The 12,861-nt window shown below is 42.0% G+C and overlaps 1 protein-coding gene across 2 annotated transcripts in view; it reads right to left on the bottom strand.

Annotated features, from left to right (window-relative positions):
* Positions 1-496: 496 nt before the first annotated feature.
* The window catches only part of DGUOK (deoxyguanosine kinase), a 32,015-nt gene continuing 19,650 nt past the window's right edge, over positions 497-12,861 (bottom strand). For both annotated transcript variants that reach the window (XM_041757029.1, XM_041757030.1), the window contains 5 exons: positions 9,757-9,944; positions 6,499-6,646; positions 1,833-1,948; positions 1,144-1,243; positions 497-721 (listed from right to left, as the gene is read on the bottom strand). In XM_041757029.1, the coding sequence (XP_041612963.1) occupies positions 695-721; positions 1,144-1,243; positions 1,833-1,948; positions 6,499-6,646; positions 9,757-9,944 (579 nt within the window). In that variant the 3' untranslated portion in view covers positions 497-694. The remainder of the gene's footprint in view (positions 722-1,143; positions 1,244-1,832; positions 1,949-6,498; positions 6,647-9,756; positions 9,945-12,861) is intronic.

Here is a 12,861-nt window from a genome sequence, read left to right as displayed (position 1 = left end):
ATCACCTGACACCCTCTGGGGACGATATTTAGGGCAGGCCAGAGTGCTATGATGAACGAACTCTAAATGTGAGATACTGGACTATGGGGCTCCTGATTTGTTTTCTCCCTCCCTTTCATTCTTCAGTCTAGCACAAAGGTCTAAGTGCCCCATGTCCCTTAGCAAGAGTGTTGGATGGGAAGAGAGGAAGGAACATCCTAGAGTTCAGGTTCCATTCCCTAGCTCTAGGAGCTCACACTGAGTGTCCACCCTCTCCCGAGCCACTGTACTTCTCTCATGCATGTGCAGGGCAGGGCTTGGTTGGGAATCCTGCAAACAATCCCTGCCTGGGCAAGTCAGAGGGAACAATGGAACACACCAGAAGTCTCCCTTGTATGATACATGGAAGTCTGGGTGGGGAAGACTTCAAGAAGAAAAGCTATGGCTGTCCTCAAGTCATCCTCATCAGGAGGAGAATTCAGAGGAGACACCAAGAGATAAACCAACAACAACTGAATTAGCAAAAGAAGCAAAACTTCCACTTTATTGTATAAGTCCTTGAGATATAAAAGACAATAATTGCAAAGTCGAAGACTAATACCAACCATAGACATGAGAGTCAGAGGACTCTAGGGGTAAAAGGAGATAGCAAGGTGTTTTTCCAGCTTTAGAAAGTTAGACAGCCCAGATCATGGCCAGAACATCCTAGTACCAGTTACAGATTCTTTACAAAGATGTTTACCTGTGGTAAAGAGAAAAACCAAAAGTTAACTTTCACATTTTCAGCAGACTCTACAATAGTCCACCCACACTGCGTATGCAGTCATGTCCACGAGGTTTTGTGAGTTAGGGAAAAGAGGCAAGGGGAGGAAATGACCTGCGCAGGGTAGATGGTATCAAGTGGCAGAGCTGGGAAGAGAATCCAAAAATTACATTTCCCCAGTTCAAAAACACCTTTGAGGAGGAAGTTAGCTGGGAAGTCAATTATTTAACAATTATTAGCCCCAAATGCTTCAGAAAAGAGGGATTCTATCTGTAACTTGTACAAGGTCCCGCAGGCTTTGGAGTATGAAATGCACAAGACCCATTATATTGACGTCTGAAGCAAAGATAAAAGTGTGACAAAGGAAAATCACTAGAAGCAGGAGTTAAGGTGCTCCCCACCTTTTTCATGAGTTCTTCTTGTTTGGTTACTTCTTCAGAAAAATCATCATTGACATCCAATACCAGCACTGGAATGTTCAGCAGAGCCTCAAAGTGGAGCCTGTAAGAAGTATGAACATTCAGGGGACAGAAAAAGGAAAGCTGAACCAACCTTCACACACTCACCACATCTTAATAATCCCAAGAACAGATCTAAAGTCACATGGCTTCTCAATGAAACTGCATGTAAATAACAGTTTAAAAAGAATTTAATAAAGTTGGCTGCAAAGAGGAAGGTTGAAATTTCTTTAGTCTTGAGATGGATACTGAAGGTCAGAGCCCCAAATATTTAAGCCCAAATATACCAAGCCTGAAAGGAGGAAAGGCCAAAACTAGGACTGACAACTTAGTAAAATGGACAATTTCTCTAAAATTTTTCAGCCCTTCACCCCGAGTCAACTATATCACCATCATCAATTACAATGTTCAATCTAGGGAAACGTTAAAAAACAAAAAAGCTGGAGAAACAATCTAATAAAAAAAAGTCTTTTAGAATATACAGATTATATCTAATACTAAGTTTCTCAGTTGGATTTCTAACCACTTGGGTACATTCTGAACCTTCCTATGGGGCTGCCTATTGGACTCATGTCTGAGCAGCTGGCTGTAGGGAGGCAGGTGTCTGTGGTACTATCTTCTTCTCCACTTACTCAGTTGTCTTGTGAACAAGCCAGGCTTCGTGTTGATTGTGAAGCTGCTCGAGATACGTCAGCTCAACTCCTTTCTCCTCTTCCCTGGCCCTCTGGTGTAGTCTCTTCAAACAAACCTAAAAGACAATCCCTGGGCTACAATGGGCTCATGTGTTACCCTGGCTGTGATGACGTAATTCTCAGGGGCTCTCAGACCCTCTCATGATGTCTAACCTGGGAATGATAAGCCACAACTTTGCTTCTACTATCTTGTTTTCTTATTCAGTCACAGGTTAATGGCAAACTTCATCCACCCTGGGAAGCTATAATTACTCTACCTTTTCCTCCTCCAAATCCCATCCAGGAAGTCACTAAATCCCCTTTAATCTCTCTCACCTCTGCCTTAGTCAGGTCCTCATCACCTTTCACCTAGACCATGGCAAGAGCCTTCTGGCCCTTCTTCTGCTTTCTGAGGGTGGTGAAGAGAATGGGAAGAGCACAGGTCTTAAAGCCAGAAAATCCATGATTCAATTCCTGTCTTCACCATGCATGCAGTAGAGGTGCCATCTTTACGGGCTTCCCTTTCCTCCACTCCACTCACCCCACGGGGAGCTGTGAGGACTCACCAAGTTAAGGTGTGTCAAATTCCTGGCCATAGCTGCTCTCTCCTCCCAGTGAACTTCCTCCACCCATTCTTCCATAGTGATGCAAGAGAAAGGCAGTACTCTCCTTGCTGCAAACACCTCACAGGTTCCTTACTGCCTGTAGCCATAAAGCCCCAGGTTCAAGGAAGTATGAGGAGCATCCAATTTACAAAATAGTTAAGTAATCTAAAACATGTCTTTCATATCCTGTCACTCACTGACTCTGGAGCAGAATGCAAACTCTGCACAGGTCAAAGATAAAACAAAGAACTAAAAAAAAAAAAAAAAAAAAAAAAAAGCTTTAAGACTAACTCTCCTTTGCTCCCCCTTTCCAGAGAGTGCACCATTCCATTCTGCCTTCATTTGGTAGTAAAATCTGAAGCACACTGGCTCAGAGAACGTCGTCTTCTCCTTTACCTGTCACATAAGGCCATCCCGGATTCTGGCCACCCCTCCTAGCCCTCTACCCTCAAATTCCTTAGCACCTCTCTGGAGTCAGTGGTAGCCAGATTGGACCCAAGGGACAGGCCAAGCTCTTTACCATCTTGAGACTTTTGCTCCAAATGTTTGTTTTGTCTGATTATTTCCCTTCCTCTCTTCACCTGGCAAACATTTCATCATTCAATGTCATCTGTCCTGGGAAGAAAAGGTGGATTAACCACTGACCTAGGACTATCCACTTTCAAACACTAAAAAACTTTATTCCCAAATGTGAACTTCCCAAATGAAGTGCGTAATATTCCTGAAGATGCAGAGTCCTTGCTGTGTACCCCACCTTTCCTCTAAAGAGACGAAGTCATGTAAACAAATTTCATTTATGAGCTTATGTCCAACTTTTCAGATTAACGGAGACAGATCTAATAGGTTAATACTTTTAGCACTTACTCCTCAATAATCTTTTCCCCTAATCAATTATCATCCCAAACTTAGATGAAGTCTTTGTCCTTGGAATTTTATAACTTAGTTAGATAATAAGTAAAGTGATACGCAAAACAAGTGCTAAACTGTGAGGTCTGGATCTTCAGGGTAGCAGTTCAGATAAGGGAGGGAGCCCTGGGCCCCAGCAGTCAGAGAGCTATTCCCTGGAGGAGGCAGGGGCTCCCCCTTTATCTCTGGTACCAGCTCTGGAGCACGCAGTAGGTCCTGGGGAAACACAGGCCACTGGTGGCATTTCCATTGTATTAGGCAACAGAGGGTGTGCAGAGGGGGCACAGTGGCTGAGAGCCACAGTCTGTCTTTTTCAGGGCTGAGCGCTAGGCTGGCAGAGCCAGTGGTCAGTATTCACAGTTTGCAGTTCTGACCTCATCCCCCAGCTATATTTACCTTTTTTCCCCCTGCTTTCATCTTTTCTTTTTCTACCTTCCTTTACCATGAACCTCCTTTTTCTTTTCCACTCTCTTTCTGCCCCACACCCTACCCTTACTTCTGATGCCTTCAAAACATTTCCCATTGTTTGCCTCCATTCCCCATTACACAGCTCTATAGCCCCGACTTCCAGCGGTCCAGTTCTCTGTCCCACTCACAACTGATGGTAACTTTTGGTATGTTTTCGGAAATAATTCATGCATATACACCTTCTTACCACCACCTTTCAAAAAAACACCATAATTGTAAAAAGCATCCCACACACTGTGCCAGCTTCTCTTCACTTAACAATGCCTTGGAGACTGTGATATTAGTATAGTGTTTTCCCATTTTTGTGGCTTCAAAGTCTTCCAGTGAATGGACAGAGCATAATACATTCAACCAGTCTCTACTCGTGAGCACTTGGGTTGTTTCCAATGATCTGCTATTACAAACAAGGTGGCTTGCACAGGGGCCACTATGCCCGTGTGGGAGCACGGTTATGGAGTAAATTCCAAGGAGTATGATTAATAGGTAAACTCCTATTTTGAGCATTTGGTAAAATTCTTGTTTCACTGGTATGGTTACAACAAATTCTTTTTAAAAAAGTTCTGTGCAAGCAGTGCTTTAGTCCTGTGTCTCCTGACATCAGTTGTCCAGGGGAGCTCGCCTGAATGTAAGAAAGTGTGGTTGTGAACAGCAAGGGGAGCCCCTCCTGGTGATCTGCTCCCTTCACCAACTGCCCTAGGAAGAGTGGCTGCTTGGACAGCAATTGGACTATGACTCTGCCAGGGCATCTGGCCACCGTGCTTCCCAAAACTAAACCCAAGTGCCCTCTGAGCCAGGCATTTCCAACACACTGTCCCCATGCTGCCAATAGTCCCTGGCAAGGCCTGGCTGGCTGCACCAAATTCCTGATTCCATAGGGTGGGGTGGGGACACTGAGGCCCAGATATTTCTCTTTTGACTGATTTTTTTGTTGGCTTGCTTGTTATTTAGAACTTAGGGAAGAGCAGATAGAAAGGAGCAAAATGCCCCAATTAGGTCCATCTCACAAGCTCTAACCTCAGTATTTCCCACAGTTCTGTAGTAGAGTATGGGGCAATTGCATGGCTTTTCACACAGAGACGTGTTCACTTCTGTTCTGCTCTTCCCTTGGATATAGTCACCTATGAATCTCACAGGAGGGATCAGGGGTGATTCTGGGGAAGGATTCCTGGGTCTCTGGCTCTAAAACCATCAAAAAACCACCAAAATCTCCATCCAGTCTTAAAGCTTTGCTTTTTCTATGACTAAATTGCAAGAATCCTTCAAACCCCCTCATTCTACCCCAGATGAAAGATCTAGTCTCTCCATAAAGATCTATTGGTCACAGCATCATTGTCATCATGATTACCATCACTGTTGTCATCACCACTGTCCCCTTCTCACTGTCATTCCAAGTGCACAAAGGAATGAAGAAGACTTTCTTGGGATCCCTGGGTGGCGCAGCGGTTTGGCGCCTGCCTTTGGCCCAGGGCGCGATCCTGGAGACCTGGGATCGAATCCCACGTCGGGCTCCCGGTGCATGGAGCCTGCTTCTCCCTCTGCCTGTGTCTCTGCCTCTCTCTCTCTCTGTGACTATCATAAATAAGTAAATAAATAAATAAATAAATAAATAAAATAAAATAAAATAAAATAAAATAAAATAAAATAAATTAAATAAAATAAAATAAATAAAGTGTCTTTTTTAAAAAATAAATAAATAAATAAATAAAAGAAGACTTTCTTGCTGGCCTTCTTCTGCAAGCCCATGGAATGGGCTCTCCCCACTATTTTCTGACCCTGCTCAGTTTGCTCTCAGGCCTGCTCCATCCACAAGGCTCAGTCTCATCTCCAAAAAGTATGGCCTCTAGTCAGAAGGAAGCATACCTCCTAAAATTATGCAGTATACTTGACACGTGACCACACACGACACACATCTCTCAAAAAATACTTCCAGCCTTGACTCAGAATCCCACTCCAGAAGAGCCCTTAGAGACCACTAGTCTGAACCACTGGGTCTGACAGACAAGAACCCTTCCAGGGGAAAAGTTTCTAAGGGCTGTCCACGGTCCGAAATCCGAGACTTCGGTGTTCCTTCCATGACATCACCCTAATGCATGAGAGGCTGGCTCCAGCATCCAAATCAGAAAGACACAGAATGTAACTTCTGTAGCCCATTCTGACTTACCAGTGGCACCCTTAAGTTTCAAAAGGCAGCTATAAATTATGATAGTATCAGGGTGAGGTGAGGAAACTCTCCACCTCCTCCTGGCATCCTATTCAGGAAACCATCAAGACCACCAGACTCCAATGACCCAGTTTGAGGGAAGGGAGAGCTGAGCAGTTGGCTATAGGTGACCTAGCCAGAGGAGCCAATCTGCAAACTCTGGCTGGCAAAGGCAATGCCCCATTTTCTCTACGTTGGTGTTACATGGAGAAGAACCCTTTCTATAAGTCATCAGCTTTAGCCCTCTGCTGCAGAAAGCTTGTAGGAAATGGGGTGCTCGATGCCAGAACAGGAGACTGTTGACCCACACTGCTCTCCATGCTCCAGATAATACCCACAGTCTAACTTCTCAAAAAAATTTCTTCAGAAAATCGGGTATTGGAGAATGTCACCTCTTAGGTTTCACATAGCCCTGAAGATTAAGGCCTGACGTTCTGTTCCGCATTACCTGGGGAGTAGCTTGGAGATAGATGAACCCATGTAATCTGAGCTGGCTGGCAAACTTCTGCAGGAGAAAAGAATGCCAGTCTTGATAGATATGCCATTCGATGTCACTGATGGAACCATTTTCAAAAAGATTCTTCACAAAGATGTACCTGGTTGGAAATATAGGTGGCATTGGGAGAGGGGAGAAGAATGGGAAATGGAGTGAAAGGCAAAGGGAGAGATGCAGAAAAATCAATACTCAACTTGTTCCATGTCTATTCAAGCCACCTAACCTTTCTACCTCATCAATCTCTAAGAAATTTGAATTCTTAACCTGTATCGCCTTCCTTGTTCGACAATAAGATGGGAAATAGCATGTTGACTTTGGAAGCCAAAAATCCCAGCTCTCCGACTGCATTAATCCCCTGAAGAAAAGGCACTAGAAAAGATTATCATTGGTTACCAGTGATTCTCCCTGCTGCAGACCAGCCAGAAAATACGGCATACAGTTCATGAAAACTCCCACTTTAGAGATTATTGCAGCTAGTCCCCAAACAAAAAAATAATTCAGGGCTTGTGAGGGCTTCCAAGTCTACAGGCTGCTGAGCCATCCTCAGGTGTGGTTAGTAAGTGGAGAAGGAAATGTACTGAAGCGGTGTCACCTATTGAGTAGGAGATGGATTTCTCATTAACTACAGTATTATCAAGAAAGCAGACCCTCCCCCAAAGCACATATGAGCCCTTACTCACTTGCTTCCTTTGCTGCTGAGCTTCTAATCCAGGTACAAGAAAGCTAAATCTAAAAATCAAACTAGCTTGCCCCTTGCTTACTTCCACAACTAAAGGAGCATCTGGTAAATAGGAAATTGGAGCTAACAAGAAACCACTGCTTCTGAAGGGTCAATTCTACTTTCAAACCTCAGGAATCTTGATACAAAACACAATTTACATCCTAAACAATGAACTCCAGTTTCTAAGGTAACATTTAGCAACTGGCCACTTCTGGGAAAATGAAATTCAGAATCCTTGTGTAGGAATGGCCCAAGAAATATATACCACAAGGTTATAAGTCTTGTGATTAAGAGAATGGGCTGCACCATCACATTCCTGAGTGTGAGCTTGGCCCCCAAATTCACAGTGTTGCCATGGCCAAGTCATCAAATTCCTTCAGCTTCATTTCTTCCTTTGTACAAAGACATAAGGGTAGAACCTGACTCATAGGATTGTTTTGAGTATTGATGCAGTACTTACAAGGTGCTTGGAAGACTGGTACACAGTATGCAACACATCTTTGCTGTTACTATACCTGCTTCTTAGCTAGGCTGTGAGGAATTAATCTGGGAGCTCCCAAAGTCAACTTTCTCAGTCTGGAATGGTTTAGCTATAGCCTAGCTGAAGGCAACAAAGAGATGACTTTTGTAATTCAATTCTGAAAAATACTTTCAGCTTCTTTACAGGAAACTTAAAAGTTAAAATCTTATTAAAAGAGAAATGAGGGCAGCCCGGGTGGCTCAGTGGTTTAGCGCCACCATCGGCCCAGGGCCTGATCCTGGAGACCCCGGATGGAGTCCCACGTTGGGCTCCCTGCATGGAGCCTGCTTCTCCCTCTGCCTGTGTCTCTGCCTCTCTCTCTCTTTCATGAATAAATAACTTAAATCTTAAAAAAAAAGAGAGAGAGAAATGAATTATCTGTTAATAAGCCCTCCCTTTCTTAAAGAGGAACACCTCTCGATTTTCCACAGCCAGTGGTGATGTGGAGGGAGAGAGTTGGGGTGCAAAGGATAAGGAGAGGGAAGTACTATAGTCATCATGCAGGTGACACAGAGAATGAGTGTAAGGATCTAGGCATCAGGGTCCTTGTTCTAGAACCACATACTATTGTTTCTTTTAACTCAAACAGAAAAGATTTAGATGTCTTCCTCCCAGTCATCTACTCTCCCAAAAAACAAATGTATTCCTCCTTTGGGACACATATCACACATATGAGGACATGCGGGGTCCCAGAGAGTTGCCTGAAGGCAGGTTCTGGGTCTGCCTTGCTTGCTGCTACAGCCCCAGGTTCTAGCCTGGTATCTGAACATGAAGGAATTTAATAAATCTGTGCTAAGCAAAGGAGTGAATGAATGAATTTTTTAAAGGGAAAGGATCTAAGTTATCTTCACAATTAGAATATATAATGAATTATTCTATCTCAAAAATGCCCCCTTTTAAAGAAAACATTTTTTATTTATTTATTTACTTATTTATTTATTTATTTTTAAGGATTTATTTATTTATTTATTTATTCAGAGAGAGCGAAAGAGAGGCAGAGACACAGGCAGAGAGAAAAGCAGGCTCCATGCAGGGAGCCCAACGTGGGACTCGATCCCGGGTCTCCAGGATCACACCCCGGGCTGCAGGCGGCGCTAAACCACTGCACCACCGGGGCTGCCCTAAAGAAAACACTTAGAATGTGTAGTTGCCAATAGCAAAATCAGTTCTCATCTCTTCCTTTACAAGAAAATGTTAAGATCTTATAGCTTCTAAACAAAGTCTTTCTTTTTCTGAGGGGTCTCTCACATGCCTACTTCACTAAAGGGCTGGAAATAAAAAAATCCATGGTGAATATGTTTCCAAGCAACCGGGATTGTTATATGTAATTCATCTTCCTAGTCCAGGAGGCATGGCTTGAGAAAGTGGAGAGAAAAATATGTAGTAATATACCCAACAACCGTAAAAGAACCAAAACCTATAGCCCAATTACTGTAATTCACATATTTAGCTTTTATAAAGAGTGAGCTCTCTCGGGGTAGAGAAGGAAGATGTAGCCCATAGGATTTGTTCTATATATTTTGCATGATTTTGAGATTAAAAAATTACACAGGGGCAGCCCAGGTAGCTCAGCAGTTTAGCGCCGCCTTCAGCCCAGGGTGTGATCCTGGAGTCCTGGGATTCAATCCCACGTCAGGCTCCCTGCATGGAGCCTGCTTCTCCCTCTGCCTGTGTCTCTGCCTCTCTCTCTCCCTGTCTCTCAAGAATAAATAAATAAAATCTTTTAAAAAATTACACAACACTTATTTTTTCCCTCTAGGAGGTTTTATGGGAACATTAAGAAGGAGAACTAGTTTGTCAAATTTGGAAATAAATGCGTAACCACCTTTTAGCATCTTTAGATGTAAATGGACAATGAAAATGCAGCATTTTTCAAAGTACAATTATCAATACCCACAGCAGAGCAAGAAGGGAAAACATGCAGTGCTGAGCATGGAGCCTGTAACCAGTGAAGGGCTCAGGGTCTTACCTGTCACTGTACACGGACCTCTCAAAGATCTGTACCGCCTTCTTGGCCTGTAACAGTTTCTCGGGGAAGGGCTCCAGCTGTACTTTCAGGCGGCTCATAAAAGAAAATGTCTGGAATGTGTAGGACCATCGTGCTGGTTCCTGGTACATCATATCTAGCAAGTTTCCAAGACTTTGGGCAGTGAAGGCCTAGAGGGAAATTGCAAAAAAGGAGAATTTCCTAGAAGGTGTATTTATCTCATAGTGTTTCCTCTCCATCTCCATGGTTTAATAATCAATGAGGGAAGCAATTACAAACATTTCCTTCTACTAAAAAGACATAATCCTATCCCCTAGTTTCATCAAAGCTATATAATCAAGAAATAGGTTTTCCTACCTGATGAACTGAGAATTTGAGAGGGAGAGGACATGCCACCTTCAACAAACCAGAGAAGAGCAGAGGAAGAAACACACAGAGAATCAGGACATTCACTGTGGAGTCGGTCTGACAAGGAGTTAACCAACAACCATCTAAGACTACTTGGAATTAAATCTTTCCATTGTAACACTATGTCCCCTCTCTTTTGAGCTTCCATCTGTGGCTGTTTCTTTATAAAACTTCAACCCAGACAAGAAAGCAATGGTTTTTTTTTTTTTTTTGAAAATCCAACTAAACCAAATAGATCTCTCTCTCCTACAGAAGGGATTAAAACAAATAAAACCTTCCTCCACCATTCTGGAGACTTTATGAAATGTACCTTGAAGACCCAGCATGTGCAGGTGGGATGATGTGTGAGATATCAAGAGCCTTGAATTCTTTCCTGGGCTCTGCCACTGACTCAGGACAAAAGTGAATTTTGTACAAAGCACTTTGGATCTGAATTCATGCAGTCACATCAACTGAAGGCCTACATGGATGAGGTGTAACAAAGGGTCAACACTGTCAGGGGTACAGAAAACAAAACTAAGATTTATTTTCAGTGTTCACATGCTATTATGTCATTTAACCTTCAAAACAGCTTCATGAAGAGGGCACTACTGTTATGCTCATTTTCTTAAGGGGCAAATTCACTCAGAAAGGTCAACTAACTTACTTATCCAAGGTTTCAAGTTAAGTGCAGAACAGAGACTCAAACCTGGCTTCCTCTAACTTCATTCTAATGCTTCTCCATATAAAGACAAGCTGGGAAGTAAATGATACATGGAATTTCCACTGACAGAAATGGGGAAAAGTGCATTTGGAGTGGAGAAAAAGAGGAAAGGGAAAAGGTTAAGACAACCACAAGTGGTCCAATTTGGCTAAGTATCAACCACAGATTCCAAAGAAAGATCCCAGCTCTTTGAAAGGCTTCATGGGAGCAATGTAGATAGAGCAGAATGGATCACATGTTTTTCTTCCTTCCAATCCTCCAACCCTCAAACACGCAGCAGTCTCACAAATGGCCCCTGGTTAAGAGCTGGAAGTAGAAGCAGGAGGACGAATGTGAATCCACTTGAGTGCTAGAAACTGTAGGGAGCCCTTGGGGTGCATAATAGTTATGAGACTGCATGAAAGCCCACTGAATGGAGTGTATACAGATGTACTAGGTTGACCGGGTGGGAGCTATTCCATCAGCAGCCTTTGGGCTACCAAAGAGAGACTGTTCTGTAACAAAAAACTGTACAAGGCAAACAATTTCTGAAAGAACCCATCTCAGCTACAGAACAAATGCAAACATCCTTTCAAACATATAAACAAAGAGAGGGACCATAACCGGATATAGTAATATTCAGCAATTCAAAGGGAGAAAACTAATGTGTATGCTCAGGACAAGCAGCCCCTTAGGAGACAGAGCTGTTGCCAGAAACAAAAGAAAACAGAAAAATCTCAATGAGATTCAAGAGATTGCCACACTGATAAGAACAGGCTGTCATAAAAACAATAATATAAAAAGAACATTCTTAGAGGAGAAAAATGCAATTGCCAAAACAAAGCACCCTATGAAGATAGTAGCTAGCAGACTATATACTGCAGTAAACCTAATTAGTGAATATTATACAGAATATAAGCTTGAGATATTTTCCTTAAACTAAGAGAAAAAAATACCCAGAAAATTATGACAGAAATGAAGACACATAGGTTAGAAGGAGATCTGACACTGTGATATTGTTCTAGGGTATTTTTTGCCTTTCCTTTCTTTCCTCTGGAAAGATATCAGGATGTAATGTCACTTGTGTTCCACCCCACAGTAATGAATTTTGTTTGAATTGTTTGAATTTTTCAAACAACTTTCCAAACAAGAGTTAAAATGATCCACAACTCTATAGTACCTATAGCTCAGACAAAGCTCCTAAAGAAATGAATATAAAGAAGGGAAATGCCACCCCCAACAAACAGATAGGCAAAAGAAGACCATTATTCATAAGTTATGTGTCTCTCTTACCAAATTTCATCATCACTGAGAATCATTAATAGAACCATGTAGTATCTAGGTATTTAAGAACAAAGTTTAAAACCATGGTACAAAATAAATAAATAAATAAAACCATGGTACAACTAGAAGTTATAGTAAGAAGGAACTGATCTCATACAAGAGCTAAAGCCAAAGAAAAAAATTAAAGAAAATCTGAGACGTGAGACTTTCCACCAGAGAAATTCAGAGTACCAGAAAAGATTTCATATATATTTACTTATACAGCTTTCATAAACACACACACACACACACACACACACACACACACACATATGCACAAGAACCTACAATAGGACCTATCCTGCCAAAATGCTGACAATTCATAAAAATAAAACAAAAACCTAATGGTGGAGGAAATCACATGAATTACTTATTAAAAAAAAAAGGATTGAAACCATATAATACTTCTCTACAACAGAAACTACCTTTTATATTCCAGAGCAAAAGGAAGACATTTTTAGACAAGCAATCACTGAGAAATTATACCACCCACATAACATTTCTGAAAAAATTCTCTATATTTCAACCAACTGAAAAATTAAGAAATGGGAAAATGTGGTAGTAAGAAAACACTGGTCAGTGATCAACCAGTAGAAAAGAGTTAAGCATAATAACTAAAGAACTATTATTTACATGGCTATGAAATTGAATGTCGCATTTCTATTGTTAAAAAA

The sequence above is a fragment of the Vulpes lagopus genome, chromosome 5 (assembly GCF_018345385.1).
Source record: "Vulpes lagopus strain Blue_001 chromosome 5, ASM1834538v1, whole genome shotgun sequence".
NCBI classification, from domain to species: domain Eukaryota; kingdom Metazoa; phylum Chordata; class Mammalia; order Carnivora; family Canidae; genus Vulpes; species Vulpes lagopus.
Note: the sequence above shows the minus strand (reverse complement) of the source record. Positions and strands in the feature narration are given on the sequence as shown.